This window comes from Ziziphus jujuba, chromosome 9 (assembly GCF_031755915.1).
Source record: "Ziziphus jujuba cultivar Dongzao chromosome 9, ASM3175591v1".
Taxonomy (NCBI): Eukaryota; Viridiplantae; Streptophyta; class Magnoliopsida; order Rosales; family Rhamnaceae; genus Ziziphus; species Ziziphus jujuba.
In genome coordinates, this window is record NC_083387.1 from 1,684,945 (window position 1) to 1,699,846 (window position 14,902).

A 14,902-nucleotide genomic window follows, 5' to 3' on the forward strand; every position below is an offset into this window, starting at 1 on the left:
CTAGTAACCTGAACCTAGGGGAACGAAATTTAAAAACATGAGATACTAATCATCTCAATGAGGAACCCAATCTACCATACAATAATAATAATAATAAAATGGTAAATAACTTAGTTAATTGATTAATAAGAAATAAGTAAATAAATAATAGGTAGTTAAAAATAATATTTTTCCTCAAAACCCTCACGATTCACTCAGTTGGAAAAGTTTCCTTTTTAAAATGTTTTACAAAACCCTCTATTTGTATGCCCCGAAAACCAAGGAAAACAATTAGTCAATAGTTTTCTAATAAAATACGATAATTCAAGAATCTAAATTTATAATGAAATAAATTGAAATAAAAATAACTTATAACATACACTAAATAATTAATGCATGTCATAACAATTAATCCCGAAATATTAATAAAACTCACATTAAAACAATTCATGAAATAATTAAATAATTAAAATAATTCAATTTATTGAATAATTAAGCAAAGAAAAAAATTAAATCAAATTAAAACCTCTATTTGAAATAAATAATAAAAACAACATTAAATATATTCTTAATTTAAATGCAATTTCAAAATAATTATTTTGAAATCCATGTTCTGAAAACCATTTGATGCACCCACTATATACCAGTGGCGCCAACGGTACCCAGCGTCCCAAGGTACCGCTAGACAGGAGGTTAAAGAAAAAAACCGACATATGGTCCTGTGGCGTCCCACCGCGTCGCTGCTAACAGGCGTCCCGGCCATGGAGGGGCGGCCTACCCTCATCCGATGGCAACCACAGGACAACCCCATAATCACCTGTGCATTATTCACACCTACCTGCGCACTCATCACATCCACCTGCGCGCTAATCATATCCATGTATAAAGAACACCAATACGTGTATGATGCATCTAAAAATCATAAAATCAATATATTTATTTTCAAATCTCAAAATCTCATAAATACCACCAGGTTTATTCCTTCCAATTAAACCCGTAAATTTTCCACAATTCCTTTATAAATCATTGTTATAAATCCATCGTACAATTTCCATCAATTTCATCAATTTAAATATCCAAATTTTTCAATAGCATAAATATTTTTGAAACATAATAAATTAAATCAATATTTCTTTTTCAAATATTCAAAAACCAATTTGAATCAAATATGTCATTTAAACCTCATAAAATCCACAATAATCAAAATTCTCATAAATATACATTTCAAACACATAATAAATCCATCAATGAAATTATCAATAATTTAAAATAAATATTCCTTCAATTCCTCAAAATTCAAAATATAATTAAATTCCACAATTCATCAATATATAAATACATTTTTATAAAACATAAATAAATTCACAATTAAATTCAACAACAACTCAAATAAAATTAAATTCACAATTTTTTTTTTAAATTGGATTTCATAAAAATAAAATCTCCATAATTTATCAAAATCAAATATGCTTAAATGCACATATACATTTCAATTTATTCAAAAATTGCTATCAAAATTTCAAATATAATTTTACTAAATATTTAATACATAAATATTAAATCCAAACATTTAATTATCACAAAATAAATATAATTTAACACCCGAAAATAATTTTGAAGGTGGATCACTCACCTCGAGCACGCAATTAACCCAAGATCTTCCATGGGATCAATTCCACGACGCACACATACTCCTAGAACAACAACATTATACAACTCAAATAAATTAATATTTTATTCGGGTAAATAATATCCGGTACCGGGGAGGTTTAACACAAACGTTAACCAAAATTTATGAGTAATACACCGAATCAAAGCTTGTGAAACGAGGATTACGAATCTGGTCTTACTTCCCGGAGATCGGACCAGAGCTGGCCGGAATCTATCGGAAAAGCTCTCGGATTTTAGACCTTCGATTCTCACAATCCGTTAAGAATTGAGGAAAGTAGACACCAGATTTGGGTTCAGAGGGTCGAAATTAGTGGGGAAGGATGGGCGATGCAACTGGAAACTCCCCGGAAAGTCGATTTCCCGACGAGCCGCCGTGGTCACCAGAATCCGCCATCGCCGGCGGCATGTTCGGTGGCCACTGGCCGTGATTTTTGGTGGGAAGGTAGATCGGGGACTGGGTGACTCAATGGGATCGGTGGTGAGGCAAACGGAGGTTGGAATGGAGAGAAATCTGGGTTTAATGTAATCGGCGCTGCCGCCGAAAAAAATCTCAATCTGGGCGTGTCGGCGGTCGGTTGGCCGTGATGTTTGGCTGGCTGGCCGGTGCGCGTCAAGGTGGGGTGGCGCGCGTACTGTTCTGGTGGCCAGAACTGGGTGAAAGGTGGTTGGCCGGTTGGGTTTCTCTCTCTAGAGCTCTCTTTCTCTCTCTCCTCCCCTCTTTCTCTCTCCTTCCCCAGCTCAGGTGTTTTGGCCAAAATAAAAGCCACCCATGGGTGATACTATTCACTCACGGGATTGGCTGAAAATACGACACGTGGCACACACTGTTCACTCAAGTCAAAATATATTAAAATATTACGGTATTCGGAAGATTTAAGCGTGCCGCTAGTCTATAAACTTGTATCAATGAGTACTTCACAACTATGCATGAGTCAAAGCTCAATTTTGCACGAACAAAAAGTCAACTCCGGCACCCCTTGGACAGTTTGGACCTCAACTTGTTTTGCTCATAACTTTCAAATTGTAACTCTGTTTTTAATGTGCTACTAGTTTATGGACTCATGACAACATGTACTTCGTAACGGTACCTCGGTCAATATGAAATTCCATCAGGAGCAAAAAGTCAACATTTGATCCCTTCTCGGTCAACGACGGTCAAACTCGGTCAACCTTGGTCAGATTTTAGAAATTTCCGATGTACTTCGGGACGGGGTGTTACATAACAGCTCATAAATTAATTTCTTACATACCCATATTAAATAAAAATCTTAAAATTTCCAAAACTAACAAAAAATATAAGAAAAAGGATAAAAAAAAAATACATATCCATATTTCCTCAATTTTATCTAATAAGAAAAAAGATAAAAAAATTTACCTGAGTTTAGTTTCAGAAATGAGAAAATACAAGAAAATGAGAGTGAGAGTATATCAGATGCAAAGAGTGTTCGTGGCTTGTTAGAGAAACCCTTGCACAAAACATGAACGGGTGTGTAGAGGACGAAGGAAAGGATAAGAAAAAACATATTGCATAATTTTCAATTTGGTTAAGGGTATTTTTGTCCCAAAATGGCTAATTTTTTTAAAAGAAAAATTTTTACTATTCTTCAAAAAGCGTATTACGGAGTGATTAGTTTTCAAAAAAAATCCTAACTTTAACTTGGGGACCAAGATGCGCTCTTTTTACCGTAACTGGGGACCAAAATGTGACAAGTTTGCTAATTTTTTGGGCCCAAAAGATCAGAAAAACTAGTAGACAGAAAAGAAAACTTGAGAAAGAATAAGGAAACAGCGGAAGGAAGTACCACGGTCCATGGGAAAAAAGGCATTATCCTACAACAGCCAACAAGAATCCTAACCGTGCTGCAGCTTTGGGCAGATATATGGGGTGGCCAAATGTTCTAGAGGTTCAGGGTCATAGCAAAAGGTGCTAAGGAAGCACATGCAGTTGAGTATTAAGCCTGCATGGTTAAGGAAATTTTGTTTCTCATCCATAATCCATTAAATGACAGTTGAATTTTGAAAAGAAACTCGCCAGAACTTTGTTTCACCTCCCAGTACTTTTTATTGTTGTATATGTATTAGCTTACCAATGAGTGATGATATATTGCGCAAGGGGCAGTTTCTGATTCAAGGACCAGATGTTACCATGCTTGAGATCTTAATATATATGTCGGTGTCTGTCCCTCCTAATAGCATTTTGAGACTGAAATCAAATTAGGACAGAGTGGTAAATCTATTGATTAAATAATAGGAAGATCAAACTGATAGAGATAAAGAACAGTTGGAGTATGTTGAGGAAGATTGGATGATGGTATTCAGTAATTTTGGAGTTTCAGAACAGATTCAACTACAACTTTGAAAGTGTTTCGTTTACTAGATGCGCTGCAAGGCTGTTTCAGAATTGTATAAGAGATTTAATTAAATAGGTAAACAAACTACTCTCAGCCTAGACTCTACGGGGACTAATCTTATTTATTTATTTATTTATTATTATTATTATTTTGCCTCGGAACCCTAAATAATAAATAATCAACTAAAAACATTTTCAATTATATTTTTTATTTTAAAGAACATAATTATTAAAATAGAGATTATGAAAATTTTTAAATAATAAAAAGTAAGATTTTTTTATCAAACTTTAAAGTTTGTATAATAATTTTTTTATTTTACATTTTCTCATAAACAATTATATTTTATATTTTCTCTCTCTTTTTTTCTCCTCTTCCACGACAATATTTAAAAACCTACACGATAATATTTAAAAAAATTACAATATAAAATTATAATTAATAAATTAATTAAAATTATGCATAAAAATTATAAAATTATAAACTAAATGTTTTATGTAGAAAAAGGAGTTTGGCTTTCTATATTTAAATAATTAAATTTTGTTTTTTAGTTTAGTTTTTTAATTAAAAAATCCATTCAAATTATAAAAATAAGATATAAATTTTTATTTAAAATAAAGAATATAAAGCTTTTAAAAGGTTTGTTGAAAATGCGACGGTTAAATTTGGCTGATTTTGATTTGTTCGGTAGCACAATTTATTTGGCATGCCCTGTGCATTGCATATAAATTAAATTTGTACAGTTATATAATGAAAAACAATTTTTTTCATCCATTCATCTAGAAAAAGAATACAAGCACCGCGTGTGACATGGATGAAGAGGAAGTTTCATAGCTCCTTGGCAGGACAGGTGTTGGAAAAGACCCATTTTGATGCATCAAAATAGTTATATATATATATATATATATATATTTTGAAAATATTTACAACAAGCTATTCCCAACTGATCCTGGAATCTTTCTGTGCCAATGAATAGCACAGAACTTTTAACTTGAATAATTGAATAATTGTTATTATTGCCATTGATAAGATGGGTTGAAAGTGAAGTGATGTATGATAAATAATGGAAAAAAACAAGCCATTGCCGGCCAGTGCGAGATGATCATCAACCAAATGCAGTGCATCTGACCCAACTTTTCTAGATTCAGAGGCTCAGGACCCTTTTGACCAGTTTTCTTGTATTTTTAAAATAAATATATATATATATATATATATATATATATATTTATATCTACTTTTTTTACAAATCAACTTGCCACTAGACATCTGTTTTTAACCTCTAAAAAAAATTTCCAAAACCGTTTTTCAATCCTTTCAACCTGTAGTTTCCGTTTGCCACTAAATCCAAGGCGTTTTGCAACCACCTCTTCTACCAAATTCTTAATGAAAATCAATCCTACCATAGCCTTATTGTAACTTGTAGACCCAAAAAAAATACCTAGCAAAACTAATAATTTGTTATGAGAATGAAATTTTTTTTCTCTTAATTTAGGAAATTATAAGGGCATACTTAACTTTTTTTTTTTTAATCCCCTTTATAAAGAAGCCATATTAAACTTAAATTTAATGGAAAGGCGAAAGTTAAGGGGCGTGGATTGGCTCACAAAACCAATAACCAATGAAAGCAAAAGATAGGAATTAATGTATTAAGCACCCAAACCCATTAATTCAATGTTTCCTTTTTAATCTTAAATAAATCGGGAAGGGAAAAAAAATTTACCAGAACAATAATAATATTCACACGTGCGATGAGGATTAAAAAGATTTAAAAGAAATATCTGAAAATCTAAAAAATTCAAGTTCCAATCCAAGTCTCGTATTCAAAAATAAAAATTAAAGAAGAAAAATAAAAGTTTCAACCAAGTCCACGGCACGTACAAGCGGCTCTTTGAATTCGTGCGTCGCCTTCTTGTCCGTGATGCTTTTGCCAATTTGCCTCTTTTCTCTCTCGCTCTTTTCCTCAAAGCCTTCCATTTTACTCTTCATTTGGCATCCGCCACTTCTTTTCTTCTTCTTCAAATGCTATTCAACGCCAACCACATCTCGTCTTAGCAAAACCAGCATATGGATCAGATCATCTGCTCAATGCTTACTAATTGATTTCTGGCCCTTCACTCTGTCTTCTTAGCTTGGTAATGAAAAATATATATATAATATTTCTTTTTTTGTTGTTCTTTGTTTTTTTTTTTTTTTTTTGGTTCTTTTTATGTTTTATGTAGATGAATAAGCTTATAATGACGGTATTTTCTATGCGTTTGTATGGGGTTCTCGTTTCATTTGTAGAGTTTGGAGGTTTATCTGCTTGTGTTTAACTAATTTTGGAACTCAATTTGTTAAAATAATCTTACTTTATTGTCTAAATTTTTAATTTTTCTGAAAATTTTGTGATTAGCCTCATTTATTTGCGTAAAAATTGAAAATCTTATAGCTTTATCAACGATTAACGGGAAAAATAATCGTTTGTAAATTTATAAACTATGAGTGAATTTTTAGTGGGATTATTATCTTCTAAGGCTTCTTCAATTTTTTATTTAATAGGAATAATAATAATAATAATAATTAAAAAAAAAATCTTCTTTCTAATGTTGATGAAAACCATGTCTCATTATAATTGTTTTGAGAATATTTCGGTGAAAAAAGAAGATTTTTCTGTGATTTTAATTGAAACAACAACGTTTTGTAAAGAACGTCCTTGGAACATGCTCGAAGATCAAAGCATTTTTCATAGAATTGCTTATGCTGAAACATGTGAGGTCCTAAGTAAATAATGTTGTAGAAAGTTCAATGATAGTTTAACTTTAATGTACTACCATTGAATTACTCAAGATAAATGACTTTGTATAATTGCATAAGATTATCTTCAAGTAATTACAAACATATCCACTCTGTAAGCGAGTACAGACTTTATAGAAGGTTTATATTTAGAATAGTTATATCTACTTTGTTAACTTATATTTTCTGACTGTTTGCTGTTATAAATCTATTTTCTGTCATTCTCAGATCTATCAAGACAGAATGGAGTCCTGTGATTGTATTGACACACAATGGCCCCCTGATGAACTTCTGGTGAAATATCAATACATATCCGACATCTTAATTGCCCTTGCATATTTCTCCATTCCCCTGGAGCTTATATATTTCGTTCAAAAATCTGCATTCTTCCCCTACAGATGGGTGCTTATGCAGTTTGGTTTTTTCATTGTCCTCTGTGGAGCAACCCACTTCATAAAATTGTGGACGTTCTCTATGCACTCTAAAGCTGTTGTTGTGGTGATGACAGTTGCAAAGATTTCATGTGCTATAGTTTCGTGTGCAACTGCATTAATGCTTGTTCACATTATACCTGACTTGTTGAGTGTCAAAACTCGGGAATTGTCTCTCAAGAACAAGGCTGAAGAGCTTGACAAGGAGATGGGCATTATTCTGACTCAAGAAGAAACTGGAAGGCATGTTAGAATGCTGACTCACGAAATTAGAAGCACACTCAACAGACATAAGATATTGAACACCACTCTTGTTGAGCTTGGTAGGGCTTTAGGCCTGGAGGAATGTGCATTGTGGATGCCATCTGGAACTGGTTCGAATCTAGAACTTTCTCATACTCTAAATTACCAAATTCAAGTTCGGTCGTCTGTCCCAATAAACCTTCCAATAGTCAATGAAGTTTTCAATAGTGCTCAAGCAATGTGTATTCCCTACACCTGCCCACTGGCAAGGATCAGACCACTTGTGGGAAGATACATGCCGCCAGAGGTTGTCGCTGTACGTGTACCACTTTTAAATCTCTTAAATTTCCAAACGAATGATTGGCCTGATCTCTCAGCAAAAAATTATGCAATCATGGTTTTGATTCTTCCAACGGATGGTGCTAGAAAATGGAAGGACTACGAATTAGAACTTGTTGATGTTGTTGCAGACCAGGTTCTTTGCTTCTTTCCTTCTTGGTTTCCGCTGTATTAGATGTCATATTGGATCACTTTTTTTTCTTTCCTGATGCTTGCATAAAATTAAGTTTTAGTTGCTTTTTAGTTCTTGGATTAATTGTATAGTATTCTGCCATTAATTTCCATGACTTGTGTTATGGAAGATATCAATTGACATTTATTCCTTCATATATACATATTTACTGCAAAAGTTTGTAGGAAAATTGTTTACTTGGGCTTGGGCTAGAGAGGTTAAAGAGTCGGTTGTTGTTGTTAAGATAGGTTCTAAGTTCAGATCCCTCTTAATGAGGGTGAGAAAGAAACTGATGGAAGTACTTAAGTCTTCGGAATGTTTGGTTGTTAATTATGCCATAGTTTTTCCTTATCCTACTTTTTACTCCTGAGAAATTCCAATGTCTGGTTATAGCTATGAAACCGGACTTTAATTATAGGTTTTTCTTTCTTGATTTGAATAATTTTCCATCTCTTTGTTTTTCACTGATTGTGTTCCTCTCTTCTGTTTTCTCTGATCATAATCCATTTTCTTTCTAACTTCTAATTCATGAAACATTTACCTAATATGCTTAATGCATTTGAAGGAACAATTCCCAGAATAGTATTCAAGTAATGCTGATTTAACATTCTTTTCACAAAGGTAGCAGTTGCTCTTTCACATGCAGCTATTTTGGAAGAGTCTATGCAAGCCCGTCAGCAGCTCGTGGACCAGAATCTTGCTTTAGATCGAGCTCGACGAGAAGCAAAAACAGCAATCCATGCTCGCAATGATTTTCTTTCAGTCATGAACCATGAAATGAGAACTCCGATGCGTGCAATCACTGCATTGTCTTCACTTCTTTTAAAGAATGACCTAACTCCAGAGCAGAGGGTTATGATAGAGACAGTATTAAAAAGTAGTAACCTTTTGGCAACCCTTATTAATGATGTTTTAGATCTTTCTAGACTTGAAGATGGAAGCTTAGAATTAGATATTGGAACATTCAACCTTCATGGAGTTTTCAGAGAGGAAACCATTCAAGGTTCTGGACTTCAACTTAAAGAAATAAATTCTTAAAAAGCCTTGTTTTTATGGTACTTACATGCAAAATCTTCTAATGACAGGTTGTTAATTTGATTAAACCAGTTGCATCTGTAAAAAAGTTACCAGTGACTGATTCTGGCCCCAGATTTACCTTTCTATGCTATTGGTGATGAGAAACGACTCATGCAAACTCTCTTAAATATTGTTGGTAATGCTGTGAAGTTTACAAAAGCAGGTTCTGTTTCGATTATCGCAGCTATTGCAAAACCAGAATCTATAAGAGATTGGCGACCCCTTGAATTTTACCCAGTATCAAGTGAAGGCCACTTCTACGTTCAAGTTGAGGTTAATGTCTATGCATTACAGTGAGAAAATTGTGTTTTCATGATGTTTCAGACTTCACTTTTTATGTTTAGAACTATGGTTTGGTGATTACAAGGAATTTTATTTACTTTATGAGCCACTACCTCGACTGGGTCTAACTCCTCTAGATGCTTCGCTATGTCATGTTCATTTTTTATCTCTCAACACAGTTATGTTTAGAACTATGGTTTGGTGATTACAAGTATTTTGTTTTTACCAGGCTGCACATGATGCTTTTGTTGAAACTAGTGGATCTCTCAACACAGTTGCTACTTCTCTAATGAAGATTGAAAATGATATACGGTTATTAGGAAGGTCCGTTTAATTTGGATGCTGCTTTTCATAGTTGTCCACTTTTACCCCTTCTACTTTTTAAAGATTTTCATCTCTTTTTTTTTTTTGTTTTGTATAGTGGTCCACGTTGTGGCCTTGGTGAGCTCATCCTTCCTGAAAATGAGCCTGGCAGCAGTATAATGCCTGTAAGATCCTCAATTTCCATGGATCTTTGTTGCTAGATAGACCAAAACTTTGAGTTGCTGTAGCTTCTTCTAATTTTCACCACTAAAAATATCATGACTGGTTCTGCTTCAGGGGAAGGTTAATCCTACGCAGTGCGAGGCTCTCACAATGGTCTGTGCTCAAGTAAGGTGTATCCTCTTATTGTTATACTAAGATGATCTAAATTGCTGAGAATTTAGAAAGCCTGAAGTAAAAGCTTGACTATTTTAAAGATCTTGTGAGTTTCCAAGTTACACAGTCAGTGGTATTATGTTGTTATTTTTTAAGTGATATCAGACTATCATGTCATTGTAGAATCTTCTTTTATGTCTTCCAGGTTATGGGTAACCATGTGGCTATCACAGTGGGTGGATCAAATGGTCACTTTGAACTTAATCTATTCAAGTCCATGATTGCTAATGGACTCCTAAATGCAAGGTTTAAAATATTCAATATTTTTTTGATATTTTCATTTTTTGAAAAGATCGAAATAAAATTTAAGTTCGACATGGAAATGAATAAATTTCCATAATATCCATTGAAATTTTTGAAATTTCGGCAAAATTTTCATGGAAATTTTCATAAAATATCTATATCAAATCCCTAACGATTTGATTAAAAAATCTATAATTTTTATTGAATTTAAAAAATATTTGATAAATTTTAAGAAAAAAATCATAAATATTATGGATATTTAGTAAATTTTTTTATTAAATTAACTTCATTGATAATTTTTTTTATCCTTTAATTGTTTTTTAGATATTTAGTGATATAATCAAAATAGAATGAATTGAATTAAATAACATTAATAAGTTTTACTTATTTATTGAATATCGATAAAGCAAAAATAGAAAGATTGTGGATTATATTTTTGAATTTTGAAAATCTTAAAATTTTTGAAGCTATAATGGAAGATGAAGATGAAGAGAGCAATCAAATGTACTAATGGATAAATATAAAGGGAATTTTGATCCAAAGATTGCTGAACAAGCTGATAAAGAGAGAATAAATTTTCAAAAATTGATTGCTGAATGAGTAAATTCTAGTAGTGATGATTCATTTCAAAGGTTTATGAAAGAGCCATAGGTGATACACATTCACAATTTGAGACTCAAGGAATCCTGATCCAAAGATTGCTCAGCAAGCTAAAAAAAATGGAATAAATTTTCAAAAAGTGATTGCTAAAGAAGTAAATTTTATTAGTGGTGATTCATTTCAAAGGCTTCTGAGAAAGCTAACTAGAATTACTAGTACATCAACTCTATTATATGGTACACATTCACAATTTGAGACTCTTAATAGTCACTTTAGCTTCAGTGGTGATAAAGATAACTTCAATAAATTATCTGAATTAAAAATTAGAAGAGGTAGTGGCCAAAGGGAATCACCAAGTTAAGAAGTTGGATTAAACCCATTTACTGGTGAACAATATTACATACATGCAACATAAGATGAAGATCATGAGAGTAGAGATGCATGTCAAGGATTCGATACTATTAGAAAAGAATATATACGTAAAAAAAATCTATAATGGAGATGTCAGAAAAAAAAATTAATTTTTATGAATTTTGGATCTGTGAGGGTTGGAAGTCATTTTCATAATTTTTATTCAATGGATATGTATGGGATGTTATCAAATATTAACTCATGGTTACCATTTCACACTCAACCATCAGAGAGTAATAATTATGCATATAGTTAACCAATAATGCAAAATCCATATGGTTGACATATTACTATTATATGCAAAATTATGGATACATTTTTTTATAACTACTTTTTACATTTTACATTTTAAAATCAAAATGAAGAAGAAACCGATAATTTTCAACCACCTAGTAGTTTTATGTGGTATTAAAATAATATTTATGAACTATAATGTAATTGTAATTATCATTTTATATATTTTAGTTAATAAATAATTTTATCATATATATATATTTTGATATATTTTTATTAATTATAATTCATCTATGAATATTAATGCTTATTATAAATCAATTTACTAAGAAAAAATATAATATTCATTCAATATTTTAGCAAGTTTTGGAATCAATTTAATAATCAATAGATTAAATAAGCTAATTCTAAAGTTTCAATAAAAATTTTCATTTTTTAAAATAAATTTTGATTATTTTTTATAATTTTTTATCGATATTTGATATTATTCGATATTTTCATAGAAATTTTCGTATTTTAAATTTTCGGTATTTCTATCGATATCGATTTTTTGAACCATATACGTTCTGTTTCTGTAAACATTGCTATAATTATTATTTTAAAAGTTGCAATTAAAACAATTTCAAATATATTGGCAACAGCTGGGTAGGTACGTCTTTCCATATTGTGATGCTAGCAGAAAATTACTCAATTTTGGCTATGAATCTAATTGAAGATTTGACCTATAGGCTAATTAAATTATATGAATTGTAAAAATAATTAAAATAAATAAATAAATAAAACTAATTTCTGTCTTTCTAGTTTTCAAGAATTCAGGGACTTATCCAGTTTCCACATATTCTTGGAGCTGTTTTTAATGTGGAATTTTTTTTCCTTGACAAATAAATCTGTTATTTACTTTACTACTTTCCTGTACCCCACTTCTTACTGACAGTCACTGAGATTGCTTGGGGATGCATTGCTTCATTTGAAAAGAACTGTGTCAGAGGAATTCAAGCCAATAGGGAAAGAATTTCAAAATTACTCCATAAGATCAGTAGGCTCTTGGAAAACAGTACAAAGTTTTTGAGTATGCCATTTTGAATTGTAAAGCTAATGGATTTATTATTTTTGTGTATGTAAATGTGTGATGGTCCTGCAGTCTCTAATGCTTGTCACATCCTTGAACCCTGTAAGTTTCCTCCTGTATGTATGAGTTCATACCTACTTATTCCTTCGTTTCTCCTGAATTTTGATACTAACTTGTGTTCCTGCCCTCATCACAGAAAATCGGTTATGACAATGCTGTAGCGGTTGCCAGGAAAGCCCACAAAGAAGGAAGTACTTTGAAGGTAATTCCTTTCTCTTGTACATGGAGCAACGTCTTGACTCTTGTGTAGCTTTTTTGGGTTACTTATTAAGTAGACTTTGGGATTTGATATTTGCATTGTTAGTCTAATTAGACTGCATCGTTAGCTAAAATTGAGATACTACAAATAATTCTGTACTACTATACACATAAAACTGATGGTACTAATCAGGTAAAAGCAACGTTATCTTAAAAACTTGTAGGAACTATAGATTAGATCGAATGAATTCATTCTGTTTGAATGTTTAAGGCTTATGAGGTATAATCTGTTTTAGATTTTAGTTGCCTGATTGATTTGACTCTTTGCAGGAAGCTGCATTGAAACTTGGAGTGCTAAACAGTGAAGAATTTGATACTCTTGGTGCCTGAGAAGATGATTGGCCCCACAGACTGACCTGCTTATATATAGCTTATGGAGAATTTTGAAGTTGCTGAGTATTGATTTCCGGATTTCTGCATCGATTGCCTCAATCTTGCTTTTAGATAGTCTTCTCTAAGTTGGATTACAAAATAAGGATCCAATAATGATGTTTTTATTCATAACTTTGATAAACAGCATTCTTGAGGTTTCCACCAAGACTGACTTTGGTGTCACTTGATTGTCACCAAGGGGAAAGCCCTCCAAATTTTTAAAGCAAGACAATGTATTTGGAAACTTTACTGACCAGAGTAAAATAATTTCATATCTTCTTGCTGAATCAAATTATTTTGGAGTAAATATATAATTGAATGGAGTTTAGTTACAAAATTTTATGCTCTAAACTATGATTACCAAATATCTTCATTTTCATAATTCTATTTATGGTTTTTTTCAAAACTTAAAACTTTTGTAAATATTACAGTTTTTGACATATATATTTGGAATGACCAATTAATTTGCCTGCGGATAGGTCTACACACTTATTCGTATTTCATGCCTGATATTCAACAATATGTGCTTTGCGTATGTTGATCTATAACTCTTTAACCTTTATATGCTGCATCACTCTTGAAATCTTTCAAGCAACAACCTTGCAACTCAAGCCCTTGGGATCCCACATCGCAGGAAGAAGAAATTTTCTGCCATTAAACCAAAAGCATTGAAACTGGCTTTGCTTATTCTATCGACAACCAAATTCCCAGGAAATCCAGGATAAGTTCCTGCTCCAAATATCCCTGGACATGCCGTGACGGCCTCCAATGGTGCCAAAGCATCACCTTGGTAATAACCATTATTGAATGGGTTACTAGCTGACCCTGTAACCAATCCATCGGTGCCAACCCCATTGAGTGCCACCAGGGCCTGACCAGGAGGGCCATAGGCTGGAACCGCATATGGCCATGCACACAGACCAGGGCACTGCAGCGAAAGGTCCCCAACATGAGCCACAACAACCTTACTCTTCGTAGATAATATTATGCTGTCGTGGAATCCACATGAGCCCATGCAAAACCTCTCCACAATCACATCTTTAGCTGTCAAAACCAAGTATATACCATTTGAATCCAAAGGCAATACTTTTTTTTCGATCTTCTTGACGACAAAGCTGGATATTTGGGCACGCTTTATGTTCTTCCCTAAAGAATATATGTCACTGATTTGTTTCGGGATCCTGACACTAGTTGGGACTGGTTTCCCAGCGCTGTCTTTGTATGCTCGGCTTGTTTCCCATCATTTTGAGACAGTGGGGGGTCCTTGGCGTGGAAAGGAAGTCTTTAAAGGGTTGAAGGAATTAAAAAATACTCGTTAATGGTGGTTCTATCATTGAGAGAGAGGGAGCCGTACCAAACAAGGTAGACATTGATGGTACTTGAGCTGGTGAGGAGGGGGCCTCCATGGTAGTTGAGTATGGTTGATGTTGGGGATAAAGAAAGAGGCTGGCTTTTTTGTGTTTGATTCAATTTCAGCCCATGTGAGCATGAGGCTAAGGCTAAAATAATAATGGCGATGAGCGAGAAGAGCAGGGACCTCTTCAGTATCATGTCGGCCATATTCTCAGTTCCAAAAATAATATTTTTTGTTCTTTTGAGAATGAATATTAAGGTTGGTGTGATTCATATGGTTCTAGAGAGT

At 32.9% G+C, this 14,902-nt stretch overlaps 2 protein-coding genes across 2 annotated transcripts; one reads left to right on the plus strand and one right to left on the minus strand.

The window, feature by feature from the left end:
• The first annotated feature begins 5,796 nt into the window (after nucleotides 1-5,796).
• On the plus strand, nucleotides 5,797-10,279 carry LOC107426326 (ethylene response sensor 1). Its single transcript, XM_060820509.1, is given in 8 exon segments — nucleotides 5,797-6,130; nucleotides 6,999-7,919; nucleotides 8,577-8,943; nucleotides 9,039-9,087; nucleotides 9,089-9,305; nucleotides 9,544-9,638; nucleotides 9,736-9,802; nucleotides 9,915-10,279. Coding segments are annotated over 7 exon segments (1,782 nt in total). The 5' UTR covers nucleotides 5,797-6,130; nucleotides 6,999-7,013; the 3' UTR covers nucleotides 9,996-10,279.
• A 3,338-nt stretch (nucleotides 10,280-13,617) lies between these two features.
• LOC125420407 (protein EXORDIUM-like 2) lies at nucleotides 13,618-14,902 on the minus strand. Its single transcript, XM_060820508.1, has one exon. The coding sequence runs from the start codon at nucleotides 14,273-14,275 to the stop codon at nucleotides 13,868-13,870; it is 408 nt and encodes a 135-aa protein (XP_060676491.1). The 5' UTR covers nucleotides 14,276-14,902; the 3' UTR covers nucleotides 13,618-13,867.